The sequence below is a fragment of the Eretmochelys imbricata genome, chromosome 13 (genome assembly GCF_965152235.1).
Source record: "Eretmochelys imbricata isolate rEreImb1 chromosome 13, rEreImb1.hap1, whole genome shotgun sequence".
In the NCBI taxonomy this organism is placed as follows: domain Eukaryota; kingdom Metazoa; phylum Chordata; order Testudines; family Cheloniidae; genus Eretmochelys; species Eretmochelys imbricata.
The window spans coordinates 32,009,645-32,022,274 of record NC_135584.1 but is presented as its reverse complement, the minus strand read 5'-3'; the positions used below and the strand labels follow the sequence as shown (position 1 = coordinate 32,022,274).

The 12,630-nt window shown below is 51.9% G+C and overlaps 1 protein-coding gene across 1 annotated transcript in view; it reads right to left on the bottom strand.

The window, feature by feature from the left end:
• Nucleotides 1-12,630, bottom strand: part of LOC144273450 (arf-GAP with SH3 domain, ANK repeat and PH domain-containing protein 1-like) — a 116,828-nt gene that overhangs the window by 87,607 nt on the left and 16,591 nt on the right. The window contains exons 2-3 of the mRNA XM_077832030.1: nucleotides 8,847-8,919; nucleotides 7,164-7,309 (exon numbers count right to left, since the gene is read on the bottom strand). Coding sequence (XP_077688156.1) covers nucleotides 7,164-7,309; nucleotides 8,847-8,919 — 219 coding nt within the window. The remainder of the gene's footprint in view (nucleotides 1-7,163; nucleotides 7,310-8,846; nucleotides 8,920-12,630) is intronic.

Genomic DNA, 12,630 nt, shown 5'->3' with positions numbered 1-12,630 from the left:
AGTTAGGTAGCTGAAAAAGGAACAAGGGCTTTAAGAGCCCCATGTGTTAACTCACAAAACTCAGATCCCACTGATACCCAAAAGTCTGCATCTCACATTTGTGCTGCAGTTCCTTGTCACTTGACAGGGCAATAAGGCTTTCCTCTCCTTTTGAAGACAGCATAGCTGTGGGGTTCGGCTTAAAGCTGATGGGTTCCTGGTCTCTTGATTACATTGGTCTGTACCCACTTCAGGAAAGTATTCAGAAAACGGCTCCTGCCGTCCCCCTCGGTGCTGAAGACTTACATCCTGGATGCTGTCAACAGATAGATCACTGCACTGTTGCACAACATCCTCCAGCGTTGAAAACATGGAGAGAGATCCCTGCTGCACACATGAAGACCACAGTTCAAGTTTGTTAATGAATGCTGCTATCCGATCATTAGCAATGAGAACATTAACATCTCGTCCCTGAAGTGCCACATTCAGAGAATTCAGTCGCTTGAATATATCAGCCAGATATGACAACAAGTATATCTGGTGAATGTCACTGAAATGCTGTTCAAGCGGAGAGGTATCAGCAAGAAGAATACGGACTTCCTCACGCAGCTCACATAGCCTTGTCAGCACTTTGCCCTGGGACAGCCAACAAACTTTTGCATGTAACAAATGTGTGAAGTTTGCCCCCATCTCTTTGCATAAAATGGCAAAAATCCTTGAATTAACTGGACGCGACTTTATAAAGTTTATAATTTTTACTGTAACTGAAAGAACATTGCTGAGCTCCTCTGGCATCATCTTCACAGCCAATGCCTTTCTGTGAACCATAGAATGATTCCAGGTAGCTGTAGGGGCCACTTCTTGTACCTCTCTCACAATCCCGCTATGCCATCCTGTCATAGACCATGCTCCATGGCTGCATTCCAAAACAACATCCCCAAACAAGACCAGTGTCTTGGACAAAATTATTTAATAGTTGAAAAAGTTCTATATGAGTTGCTTGTGTTGGAAGTGGATGGCAAAACAGAAATCCCTCTTTTAATTCTGTTGCTATAGCAATTCAAATATACACCAGTGGCTGTATCAATCTGAACTGAATAATATGGGCTCTGACGAACACTTTCTCGGAGCAGCTCTTTTACATCAGGGGCCGTCTACACAACGTGGTGTGAAACTGTGTCATTGGAAAGTGGGATCATGTCTAGCTGTGATGCTGCTTCTGCAGAAAAGGACCTAGGGGTTACAGTGGACGAGAAGCTGGATATGAATCAACAGTGTGCCCTTGTTGCCAAGAAGGCCAATGACATTTTGGGATGTACAAGTAGGGGCATTGCCAGCAGATGGAGGGACGTGATCGTTCCCCTCTATTTGACATTGGTGAGGCCTCATCTGGAGTACTGTGTCCAGTTTTTGGCCCCATACTACAAGAAGAATGTGGAAAAATTGGAAAACGTCCAGTGGAGGGCAACAAAAATTATTAGGGGGCTGGAACACATGACTTATGAGGAAAGGCTGAGGGAACTGGGATTGTTTAGTCTGCAGAAGAGAAGAATGAGGGGGGATTTGATAGCTGCTTTCAACTGCCTGAAAGGTGGTTCCAAAGAGGATGGATCTAGACTGTTCTCAGTGGTAGCAGATGACAGAACGAGGACTAATGGTCTCAAGTTGCAGTGGGGGAGGTTTAGGTTAGATATTAGGAAAAACTTTTTCACTAGGAGAGTGGTGAAACACTGGAATGCGTTACCTAAAGAAGTGGTGGAATCTCCTTCCTTAGAAGTTTTTAAGGTCAGGCTTGACAAAGCCCTGGCTGGGATGATTTGGTTGGGGGATTGGTCCTGCTTTGAGCAGGGGGTTGGACTAGATGACCTCCTGAGGTCCCTTCCAACCCTGATATTCTATGATTCTCCTATCACCACTGTGCACTTATCCTTTGCAGCTGGAAGTAGCAGTTTCTCACCTATGTTGTACAGTCTACCAGCTTTGGCAATGCACAAAGCCATTCAGTAAGAATCCTCAGTAGCCTTTATGTTAACACTGTACACTTCAACAACTTTTGTCCTATTAACTCACTGAGCTTCCTCTGAAAAAACTCTACAGGTTTAGATACTCAGGTAGCACGTCTTGTTTTGAGATGCTGGTGTAGCTTGCAGGGCCACATACTGTCGTTTGCCAGTTCTTCGCCACATACAACACATTGAAGCCTCGGTGCATTGCTGGACCCGCTCCATGTAAAGCCCAGTTTGAAATAAGCTTAGTCGTATTTTCGGCTTTTGCATTTTGCTGGAACGTCTGCTGCTGCCCTCGCTTTGGCTTGTGTTGTACACTTTACTCCCTTTGTCACAAAACCATCCATTTCTCGGGTAAGCTCTTTCTCACTGTCAGTGTGTTGCTGCTAATGGTTTTAAGTTCTTGTGGGGAAAACCACACAAAGGACCTGTCACAGTTGCTAAGAGAGTCCTGTGTGGGACTAGTGAAGAGCCCTGCAGTGCCCAGTATGGCTGTGGCTCCCCCTGTCATCCCAGGCTCCCGCTGTCACCGTGGAGCAGGCTGCGGCTCTGGTAGCGGGAGCCAGGACTGAGAGCCAGAGTCACAGCCTGCCCCGCTGTGACAGTGGGAGCCCGAGCTGATTGCTGGAGCTATTAAAAAACACACACATGTACACACAGAGAGCTTGCGCCTCCCTTTACACATTCCCGTGCCTCCCTTGAGAGGCGTGCCCCACACTTTAAGAACTGCTGTTCTATACCCATTAACTCAGAGGCCTCATGAACCGTGGTAACCAGTTCCACATCGAGCTGATGCCTCAATATAGGTTATGTCCTCTTTCTTCTGAGCTGCCCAAAAGCTTCTCCAATATGCTTCAGGGGTCAGTTTAAACTTCAGTCACAAAACTTGTTTTCAATTATCATAATCGTTACAGTCTTCCCATAAGGGTAAAGATGTCCAGGGCCTTTGCCTAGCAAGCAGTGGACCCAGGTCCCTTACTATGTCCCCTTGTCTGAGTTATTTAATTCACATAGCGAGGAAGTCATTTGGAGTCTATGCCACCCACGGGCACAGGTCTTTGGCGTCTGGCTCCACCTGCTGGACAATGGTTCTGCTGCAACAGTTTCGCCATCTTGATCTGATATTGATGCTCCCTGTTCTTTTCTCTCTTCTCTGTTGTGGCATTGTGCTGGCGTTTGGTCTGCTACGGGTCCCAGTCTGCTTTCTCTTGCTAGAGCAAGGTCTGCAAGCTGCGAGGTTTCCAGATGGACTCTGTCCCTCTCCAGCTGAAGCCTCTCCTGCTCCAGCTGTTGAGCGTCCAGCACCCCTCTTGCAGTGGTGGCCTTGGTCTGGACAGAACACAGTAGCTGACTGTCAGCCTCTTCCCTGTTTCTCTCCAGGGCGTTGGCTCCAAAATTCTCCGTCTACTGGGCCCTCTGTCAGTCGACTGGAGGTTCTCTGTGAACGTAGACCATCATTCCTTGACTGGTCATACGAATACAGCAAATCACTAAATATGATTTTGCTCTATCTTCAGGGCTAATCTCCCTTTCCCTGCATAGCTCAACCAACAGATTTGTCTTCAGTTGTTCATAATTCATTTTCCCCATCTCCCTTTTCACTGTGCCTTACCCCAGAAAGACTACTGAGGCTTTGTTCTCTGTGCCGTTCCTGTCTAAGTAACTTGCTTTTGCTGCTGTTGGCACTTATGCAATTGACATTGTTAGAGATCCCACCAATGCTGCCACCATAGAGATCGCGGTTCAAGGTGGCTGCACCTGGATTTCCCCTCTGTGGTTCAGCAAAGGCACTCACTCTCAGGCTGGTAGCTCCCCAGCCATTGCCCTTTCGGGTGGAGACCCGCAGCTCTCTCCCCTCTGAGCAGGGCACTCCCAGGGTGTACAGCACCCTGCCTTCACTGTGTCATTCCCAGCGCAAACCGGCTGCCCAAGGACACCTGTTTTCTTTCTCTTTGGAGACAGAGAACAGTGCAATTGCTACAGAGACAAGTTACCACAAAGCTCTTCCTAAGCAGGCCAAGTTTATTCCTAAGGTACAAAGCATTACTGAGAAAACAGTGAAAGAGCAAAAGAACCTACCCGCATGCTAATAAGCTCACCAGAGTTACCCCAACTCCCTCCTGGGCTCTGGCAAGTGCAGGCTTTTAATACCACACCCTAGGAGCCTCCTTGTGGTACACGGTCATCAGAGCTTCAGCTCAGAACAAGCACCCAGTAGGCCAAGTCCTACCAACCCTCCCCTAAGAACTGGGGCCCTCTGGGCTCCAGGGGTCCTGCCCATTTGCTGGAGCAGGGAGAAGCCCTAAGGCAGGTTAAACCCCAGGCTTTTATGCAAAAGTCTGTTCTTTGTCTGGTGGGCTCTGGAGAATCCAGTCTGCACAAGCAAATGCAGCTCTCCCCAGGGGATGACTTCAAAGGGCTGGGAATGGAGGAGGTACATTAGTATCCCCCCTCCCTGCTAGAGAAGAGGCACACAATGCCACAACAACACAGCCACAACTGCCTTTTTCACACTGTGCCCAAAGGTGCTAATCCCAATTCCATACGGTTTAACTTAACTCAATAAAGCTTATCCTCATTCCATCAGGATATTGCAGGATATTGTCCGTCTGTCACAGAGCCTCCTCTGGGGCAGAACATATTGAAATGAAAGTCATAAGTAGGCTCAAACCAGAGGGCTCAACCTGCAAACACATGCTACTAGGACTGCCTCTTACCCCCATCCAGGAACTACTCCCAGCAGGAACTGCAAGCTCAGCGCTTATCTTTCTTTTTGTAGGTGCTGGTGTGGTAGGGGCCCTGTACTTCACAAGACCATAGTCATCGACTTTGCTGAAGAAGTCACCATTTGTGCAGAGCTGCGCTCCAAAACCAGAGTTTTCACTTTTTTTAAATGAACGTTGTTAACCTTGAGAATGTTAACTGAGTATGACTGATGTAGCGTGCACGCCTGAGTCTGCAGACAGCCTGAAACAGTAACTCTGAAAGGTGTGAACTGCCCCATTCATCTCAGTCTGGGCTCCAGGGACTCTGATTCTGTGGCCAAGTAATCTGGCCATGGAATTCATCATTTCTGCCCCAGAATTCACCATTTTTCTGCAGCCAGATGCCTGACATTTATTTTTGTCTCCCTGCCCTGCTTTGACCTGTCTGTAGCTGCCACTTTCTCTTAAGCTCCTCGCACAAGGGGTCTTAACTAGAAACCTGTGTATGCTCCCTGCATTGCTCCATGGAGACAGGCAGCAGGGACTGGGAACCAGAGCAGGAGTCCTGCCTGTGGCGAGGGGATAAGGGGAGCAAGAGGTGTAGGCTGGGTGGCTGGGCTGCCTGAAGAATAGTACAGGAGCCACGGCCCAGTGAACGGCACTGGGCCCCTGGAGAGCAGAGCTAAAAGCCCTTCCTTGAAGGGACTCAGGGCGTGTCTACACTTACTGCAGCGGCACAGCTGCACCGCAGTAGGGCTCGGCGAAGATGCTGCCGACGCCAACAGGAGAGCTTCTCCTGCAGGCCTAGGTCCGGCACCGCCCCGAGAGGCGGGAGCTATGGAGCTATTGTCCCTCTCTGCTATCGCAGGACAGAGCAATGGGCACTTGTGGTTCAGTTGCCTAACGCTTTCCATTATAAACCGCTCTTGCAGCTGTGGCGAAGCGTTCTAACGTCCCCATGGCTTGCGCTGGCCCTTCGGAATTTGGCAGGAGGGTGGGCCTGGGCCCCAGGAGGGACCTTTTGGGGACCTCAGGAAGTCTGTTCATATTTGGTTGAATTACATACTATTAAAAGTCACCATTGCCTGCCAACAATTCACACAGCCAGCTTGGCCTGGGCTTCCTCCCTGCGCATTGCACATGTTCTGTCTCCCACCTCGCTTCAGAAGCCCCCATGGCACGGAACCCGCAGCCGGGGCACAGGCAAAATGGGTCCACCTCCTGCGGCTGCCCATCGAAACACCCTCAGTCTCAACTGAACCCTGACAAATACAGAGCTGAAATCAGGCTGGCTCCCCTGCGATGTTGTAACAGCTATTAGAATGATAAGAATCACAAGAATGTGTTTAATGCTCAGACTTTATTGAATGCTCCTGCGTAACTGCCTGCACCAATCTCACCTATACCATTGTACCCCAGATTGGATGGTGATATTTGAGCACTTTGTCTTGTGAGTCTCTATGACTGTGTAAATGACCAAACAGGGATAGCCACTGACTAGTATGAAGGGCTGACCTCTAACAAGTGTTTCTCCCTTCCCAAAAGGAAGGGGCCATCCATACCAGATGGACTGTTGGGGATATTGCAAAAAGAAGACAAAAGATTTTGTTGTTGTTCTGCCTTCTCCCCATGAAGATGAGCCAAGCAAGTGGACTCCTCCCATCAACTGAACTGAGGTTGCAGCTCACAGCACATGGCAGAAGGGAGATAAAAATGCCAAACAAAAGGAACCCGAGATCTCTATGCTGCTTGGACTCTGGGGGACAAAATTTTCAAGGCATAAGCAAAGGATCCCCAGCTGCTTAGCCTGGGTTAGCCCTAAGGAACATATAGAGCTGATTATAGAAGCGTTTATTACCTTTTGTTACTTAAGATTGGAACTCATTTGTGTATCTATGTTTACCTGCTTTCACCTTGTAAATAACTCATTTCTTTTTCCTAGTAAATATATTGGTATAAAGCTTATTATAGGACTGGCTACAAGCATTGTCTTTGGTGTGAGATCTAAGGTGGAACAGACTTGGGGTAAGCGACTGGCTCTTTGGGACTAGGAGTAGCCTGAATATTGCTGTGATTCTTGCTGTAAAGGGCCAGCTATCACAAAGGCAGGCTCACCTAGGTGACAAGACAGATGGGAGTAGCCAAGGGGACTGTATCTGACTTCATGGTTAGGCTGTTGTATTGCCTGAGGATTACACCTGATCCTTGGTTGGTGATATCCGAGTATAGAACTCCCCACCAACATGGGGTTTAGGCCCTGCGTCCTAACAGCCCGCCTTGAGGCGGGACTCACGCTCTGAGCACTACAGCGTTATAACAACCCAGTCCACAATTACACCACCACATGCTGTTTTGTCCATATGACAGTGGCTTCATTTCTCGGTGAGGAAACCAACTGGGCCTTCTACCCCTGACATACGCCTTGTGGCTGGGAGAGCACTCAGGCCTGAGGCACATGGGCAGCAATTCTTACCAGACCCTTGACTGGGACCAGCAGCTTCTGGGAGAACTCGGCAAAGGAGGTGAAGGCACTGGCCAGTTGCTCGTCACCATCACTCTGGTAGTTTGCGGAGAATTTTTCCTGGGCTGCAATATGAGCTTCTATGTGGCAAGCGAGATCTAGGCACACAAACACCAAAGCCCCAATCAACATGGATAAGGAGAGCAGAGAAGGAAGCTACCATCGGCTGTCCAGTGATCCATACCTCAACCCGCTCCCCAGACAGCTGTCAGTGTCTAGGCCAGAGTAGGACAGGGCTGGAAGGGGCAGTCAAGTGGGGGAGAGGAGCACTGGGTCTGGGGGGGATGGATGGGTGAGTGCAGGGGGAAGGTGGGGATTGGGGGTGAGGGGAGCAGGGGCAGGGCTCGGGGCCTGGGGCAGAGCAGCAATGGGGGATGGGACAGGTGAGTGGGGCAAACCAGGGGAAATGTTGGGAGATGCGCAGGTGAGTGGGACAGAGCAGGGTTGGGGGTGTGGGGAGGGACAAGGCAGGGCTGAGGGGTGGGGCAGGTGAGTGGGGCAGAGCAGTGGCAGGGCTGGGAGATGAGGCAAGGTAGGGGTGGGAGATGGGGAGAGTGAGTGGGGCAGAACAGGGGTCGGGGAGGGGCAAGGCAGTGGGCAGGTGAGTGGGGCAGAGCAGGAGGTGATGGGGTGTGTGTGTCTCCTACAGCCCCTGCCCCGTGATGCGGGAAGACCTTGCACCAGGGCGGTTGGAGCCGGTGGGCTCCCGCTCTGGGCACTGGGCACACAGACACTGTGGAGCAGGTATTGCAGGAGGCAGCTCGGGTCCCAGAAGGTGCCCTTGAGAAACAGCCTCTGGCGAGGGTCCCCCCCGCCCCCAGCCCTGGCTGTGCCCCTCAGCAGCAGCAGGACTGCCTCCTCCTGCTCCTGGCGCACTGCAGGGTCCCCGGGCTAGCGCTCCGGTCAGTGCTGGGGCGGCAGGGGAGGAGGACGAAGCTCCAGCGCAGAGCTCGCTCCCATCCAGCCCCATCAGCGGTGTGGGGGGGCCGGGCTGGGACAGGGGAACAGCCATTCCTTTCAGCTTGGCACTCGCTCTCTGTCAGCTCCCCGCTGGGCAGGGAGCGCCAGGGCCTGTGAGCACGAGTGACCCCAGGCCCGTCTGGCCTGGGAGATGTGGCGGGAGCTGGGTGGCACAAGCAGGGGTGTGTAAGCCGACCTGGGCGGCACAGTGGGGTTTGGTGATGCCATGGCTAGTACTTGTGCAATGCCACCCTTATTGCTAGGGGTGGTCTCTGCCCCTCAGCTGCTCGCCAAGCAGAGGGCATTGCTGTGGGGCCGTGGCTGGGGTGCTCACAAGGGCACAGCCTGGCCTGACCTGCCCCATTTCCCACTCATGCCCAGTGCTCAGTGCAGGGTTTCTGTGAGGAGGGCAGAAAGGGTCTGAGGCCAGCCCTGATGTCCACTGCAAAGCTGGGAGGAGGGCTCAGGGCTGGATAGCAGATGGCAGTGAGGAGCGTGGAGAGAGCGGCAGGACTGGGGGACTCCCCTGCAATTGGAGGGGTTCCAACATACCCAGAAACAGGCACAAACGTGGGGGCATGTCTCCAAAACCCCAGCTCCCCCTGCCCACTCTCCAGCTCAACAGACAAGCCTCCCTCCCCCTGGCCCACTCTGGGTCTCCGGCTCTGCTCTGACCTTGTCCAGAAGCATGCTCTGCTTTGGTGGCTTTCCTCATTTTCTGCAGTACAGCTCGATCAGAATCCAAGGCCTAGGAACAACAAAAGAGATTTTGTAGGTTTCTACCTGCCAAACCCTCTAAACATGAGACTAGACGCAGCCATGTTGCAGATGGGCTACACAGCCAGGAAGTGGGTTGGTTTATAAAGCCTATCGGCACCAGCCAGCACACCCCAGGGCACAAGCACCACACACTGCCCTGCCCAGCCTCTGCTCATTTGTCCCTCCTGCTCAGTTTGAGGGAAGCTGCTACAAGGAGCCCTAATAACCAACAGCCCAGTTGTTGCTCATACCCTGCTCTTTCCCCTCTTTACACACAATACACTGCTGCTGGGGCTTTCAACAATCACGACTAGACCCACAAAAGGCCTTACCTGTGGCCTGTGGGTATTCTGGGACACCCACACCAGCCAGCCCACCCCCAAAACCCCTGACCCGCTAACCCACAGCTGTCTTTTGTGAGGGTTTAGGCCTGCTCAGAGCACACCAGCATCCGGATGTGGCAGCTTCCACTTGCCCAGCTGCAAAAACTTAGGGGCCTAGGGAATTTAGGTGGCAGCTGAGTAAGGGTTTGGACGATCTCAGCAGTGCCTAAGTGTTGGATCTAGCCCTCAGTGCCCAAAGCTCACTGCACTGGGAGTTGGGTTTAGCACCCAACTTCTGCAGGCACTTTTGGCCATCTCAGCCCATGATCCAACTACGTTATTAAGGTAGCAAAGTCCCGCACTCCAGTGCCAGATTACAATTGCCTGGGTAACGTATGACAAAATGATGGTTAAGACACTGTAAATAGCTCTAAACTAAGTATTGCAAACCCAAGCAATTCAGAGTTAAGGTTACACTTCCCAGAAATGGGGGGGAGGAATAGCTCAGTGGTTTGACCATTGGCCTGCTAAACCCAGGGTTGTGAGTTCAATCCTTGAGGGGATCTGGGGCAAAAATTGGGGATTGGTCCTGCTTTGAGCAGGGGGTTGGACTAGATGACCTCCTGAGGTCCCTTCCAACCTTGATATTCTATGATTCTAAATCCCAATCTGTTAAGGTAAGAAGGGGTAGAGCACCCACAGACCCTAATTCTGCCATGTCACAGCCAGGGCATGGGTGGCCAGACCTAGAAATCAGAGCCAGAGTCCGCTGCAGGAGACAAACTGGAGATTCGAACCATGAGTCAGGCCAGGTTAGGATACCAGAGGGTCAGAGGCAAACTGGACTCAGAAACCACAGGTCAGATGCCAGAAGTCAAGCCAGGTCGGATGCCAGGAATGAAGCTGCAGGAGCAGGGACCACAAGGCACACAGTCCAGAGCAGGGTGGAGCCCAGTGGCTCAGACAGCTCCCTGCCAGCTTCAGCAGGGCCAGTGGCTAATCAGCCACCATGGGACTCTACCAATTGGACCTCAGGGGTGGAGCCTCACACTGGGGCTGGGCTTCATGGGTCCCAGGTAAGTGCTAGCCAGCTCCATTGCCGAGTGGAGGGTTGGGGCCTCCCCTACAGACCTGGGTTCAAGACATGAGGGTCAGGATACACCATGAGAGGAAAAATTATGGTGTCTTTAAATCAGTGTAATCTAAACTAGGCCCACAAAACTCACACTGCCTTAATGATAATTGTATGGCTATTGCAGGGCAGCATTAAGGTGCCTTGTTCCACCGCAGCCTTCCTGGGTGACCCATCTCTCTGTGCCTCTGCTCCCTGATGGTACCATGGGGAGGGGGCACTGCCCCACAGGAGTGGGTGAGGACACATTAGATTAATGGATTTTAAGGCCATTGAGTCTGACTTCCTGCACACCACATGGCGTCCCTGCATTAATTACTCCTGTTCTAAATCCTATGGCTGAGGTTGAACTCAGCAGATCTTATAGAAAAACATCCAATCACTATTTAAAGATTGCCAGTAATGGCGAATACACCACAACCCTTAGGAAGCTGTTCCGCTGGTTCATTATTCTAACAAATTTACACCTTAGTTCCGGTCTGAATGTGATTAGCTTCAACTTCCAGCCATTGGATTGTGTCAGACCTCTCTCTGCTAGACTGAAGAGCCCATTATCAAATACTTGTTCCCCATGTAGCTATTTACAGACTGTATCAAGTCACCCCTAAACCTTCTCTTTGTCAAACGAACTAGTTTGAGCTCCTTGAGTCAGTCACCGTAAAACCTGTTTTCTAATTTCCGAAGGCTCTGAGGTGCTCAGATATTACACCCATGGGGGCCAGAAAAGTACCTAAGAGAGAGCTGGTGAGTTCAAGGCCACCTTATACATCACCGGAGAAGAAGGGAAAGGGCACAGACCCCTCTCTATTTTAATTCCTAGGGCTGCTTGAAGCAAACTGAAGTGGCACAGGAATTGACCCAACTGTGGTGAGTGCCTGTGACCAAGATGCACAATGGAGGGAGGTTTCCCACAGACGCAATGCCCCAGGGGTAAGGCCAGCCGGAAGGGTGGCTTTCCAGACCCAGAGCAGCCAGTGTCCATCACCAGCGGGGCTGGCACATGCTATGCAAGCACCAGGAGAGCTGTTCCCAGAGACGACAGGCACAGCCAGGGTCAGCAAGTCCACTGGCAAGTCCAGCCTCTTTTCATTGTTGGCAGGTCCCTGACCCGCCACCAATCTAGGCTCTTCCAGCCTAGGCCCCACCACAGCTCAGCCAGCCCAGGACCCATCCCCAGCCCAGGCCCCACGGTTTTTAAGGCCCGGCTTGACAAAGCCCTGGCTGGGATGATTTAGTTGGGGTTGGTCCTGCTTTGAGCAGGGGGTTGGACTAGATGACCTCCTGAGGGCCCTTCCGACCCTCATCGTCTATGATTCTATGACAATGAATGCAGCTCAGTGAATGGCGGGACTTTCCATTCCCCCCTTGGCAGGACAAAGATGCTCCCTCTGAGATACATCTTTATACCCTGATACAAACAAATTACGTACTGTCTCTGACATAATTACTGCTCCCTGATGTGGCTAATTATCACCTTGTACATATTGGTTCAATTAAAACATATTTATTACATACTGTTATCATGACTTTATCTTTTAGAAGGGGTCAGTGTGTTCCTGTTGTCCTTGGGGAATGTTTCTGTATCCTGATATTGGGATGTTCTGGTACCACTTGATAGCAGGATGTATTTGTGAGAGCACTCTGTGCTTAGCACTACTTAGGAATGTGTAATATCAACCCTGTTCTTGCCAGATTCTCTGAGCAGGTCCTGCCTCACAGCAGGCCTCTGATATAAGGGCTCATGTCTCAGGCTCTCTTCCTACTACACCCGCCTGCCCTGGCTTTGTGCAGCTCCCCGGAAGTGGCTGGCATGCCCCTGTGGCCCCTAGGAGCAGGGACAATCAGGGAAGCCCTGCGTGCTGCTCCCGCCCCCCTGTGCTGGCTCTGCAGCTCCCCCTGGTCACGGCGCTGGCAGCGTAAACCGTGCAGAACCTCCTGGCTGTGTCTCCGCATAGGGACCAGACATGTTGGCTGCTTCCGGGAGCAGTGCAGAGCCAGGCAGGCAGGGAGCCTGCCTTAGCCCTGCTACACCGCCGACCGGGAGCTGCCTGAGGTAAGCGCCGCCCAGCTTGATCCTGCACCCTGAACCCCCTGCCCCAGGTCTGAACCCCCTCCTGCACCCTAACTCCCTCCCAGACCCCAGACCCGAACCCAAACCCTCACCCCTGCCCTAGGTCGGAACCCCCTCCCGCACTCCAAACCCCTCGTCCCCCCAGAGGCCCCTCCTGCATCCCAAACTCCTCAT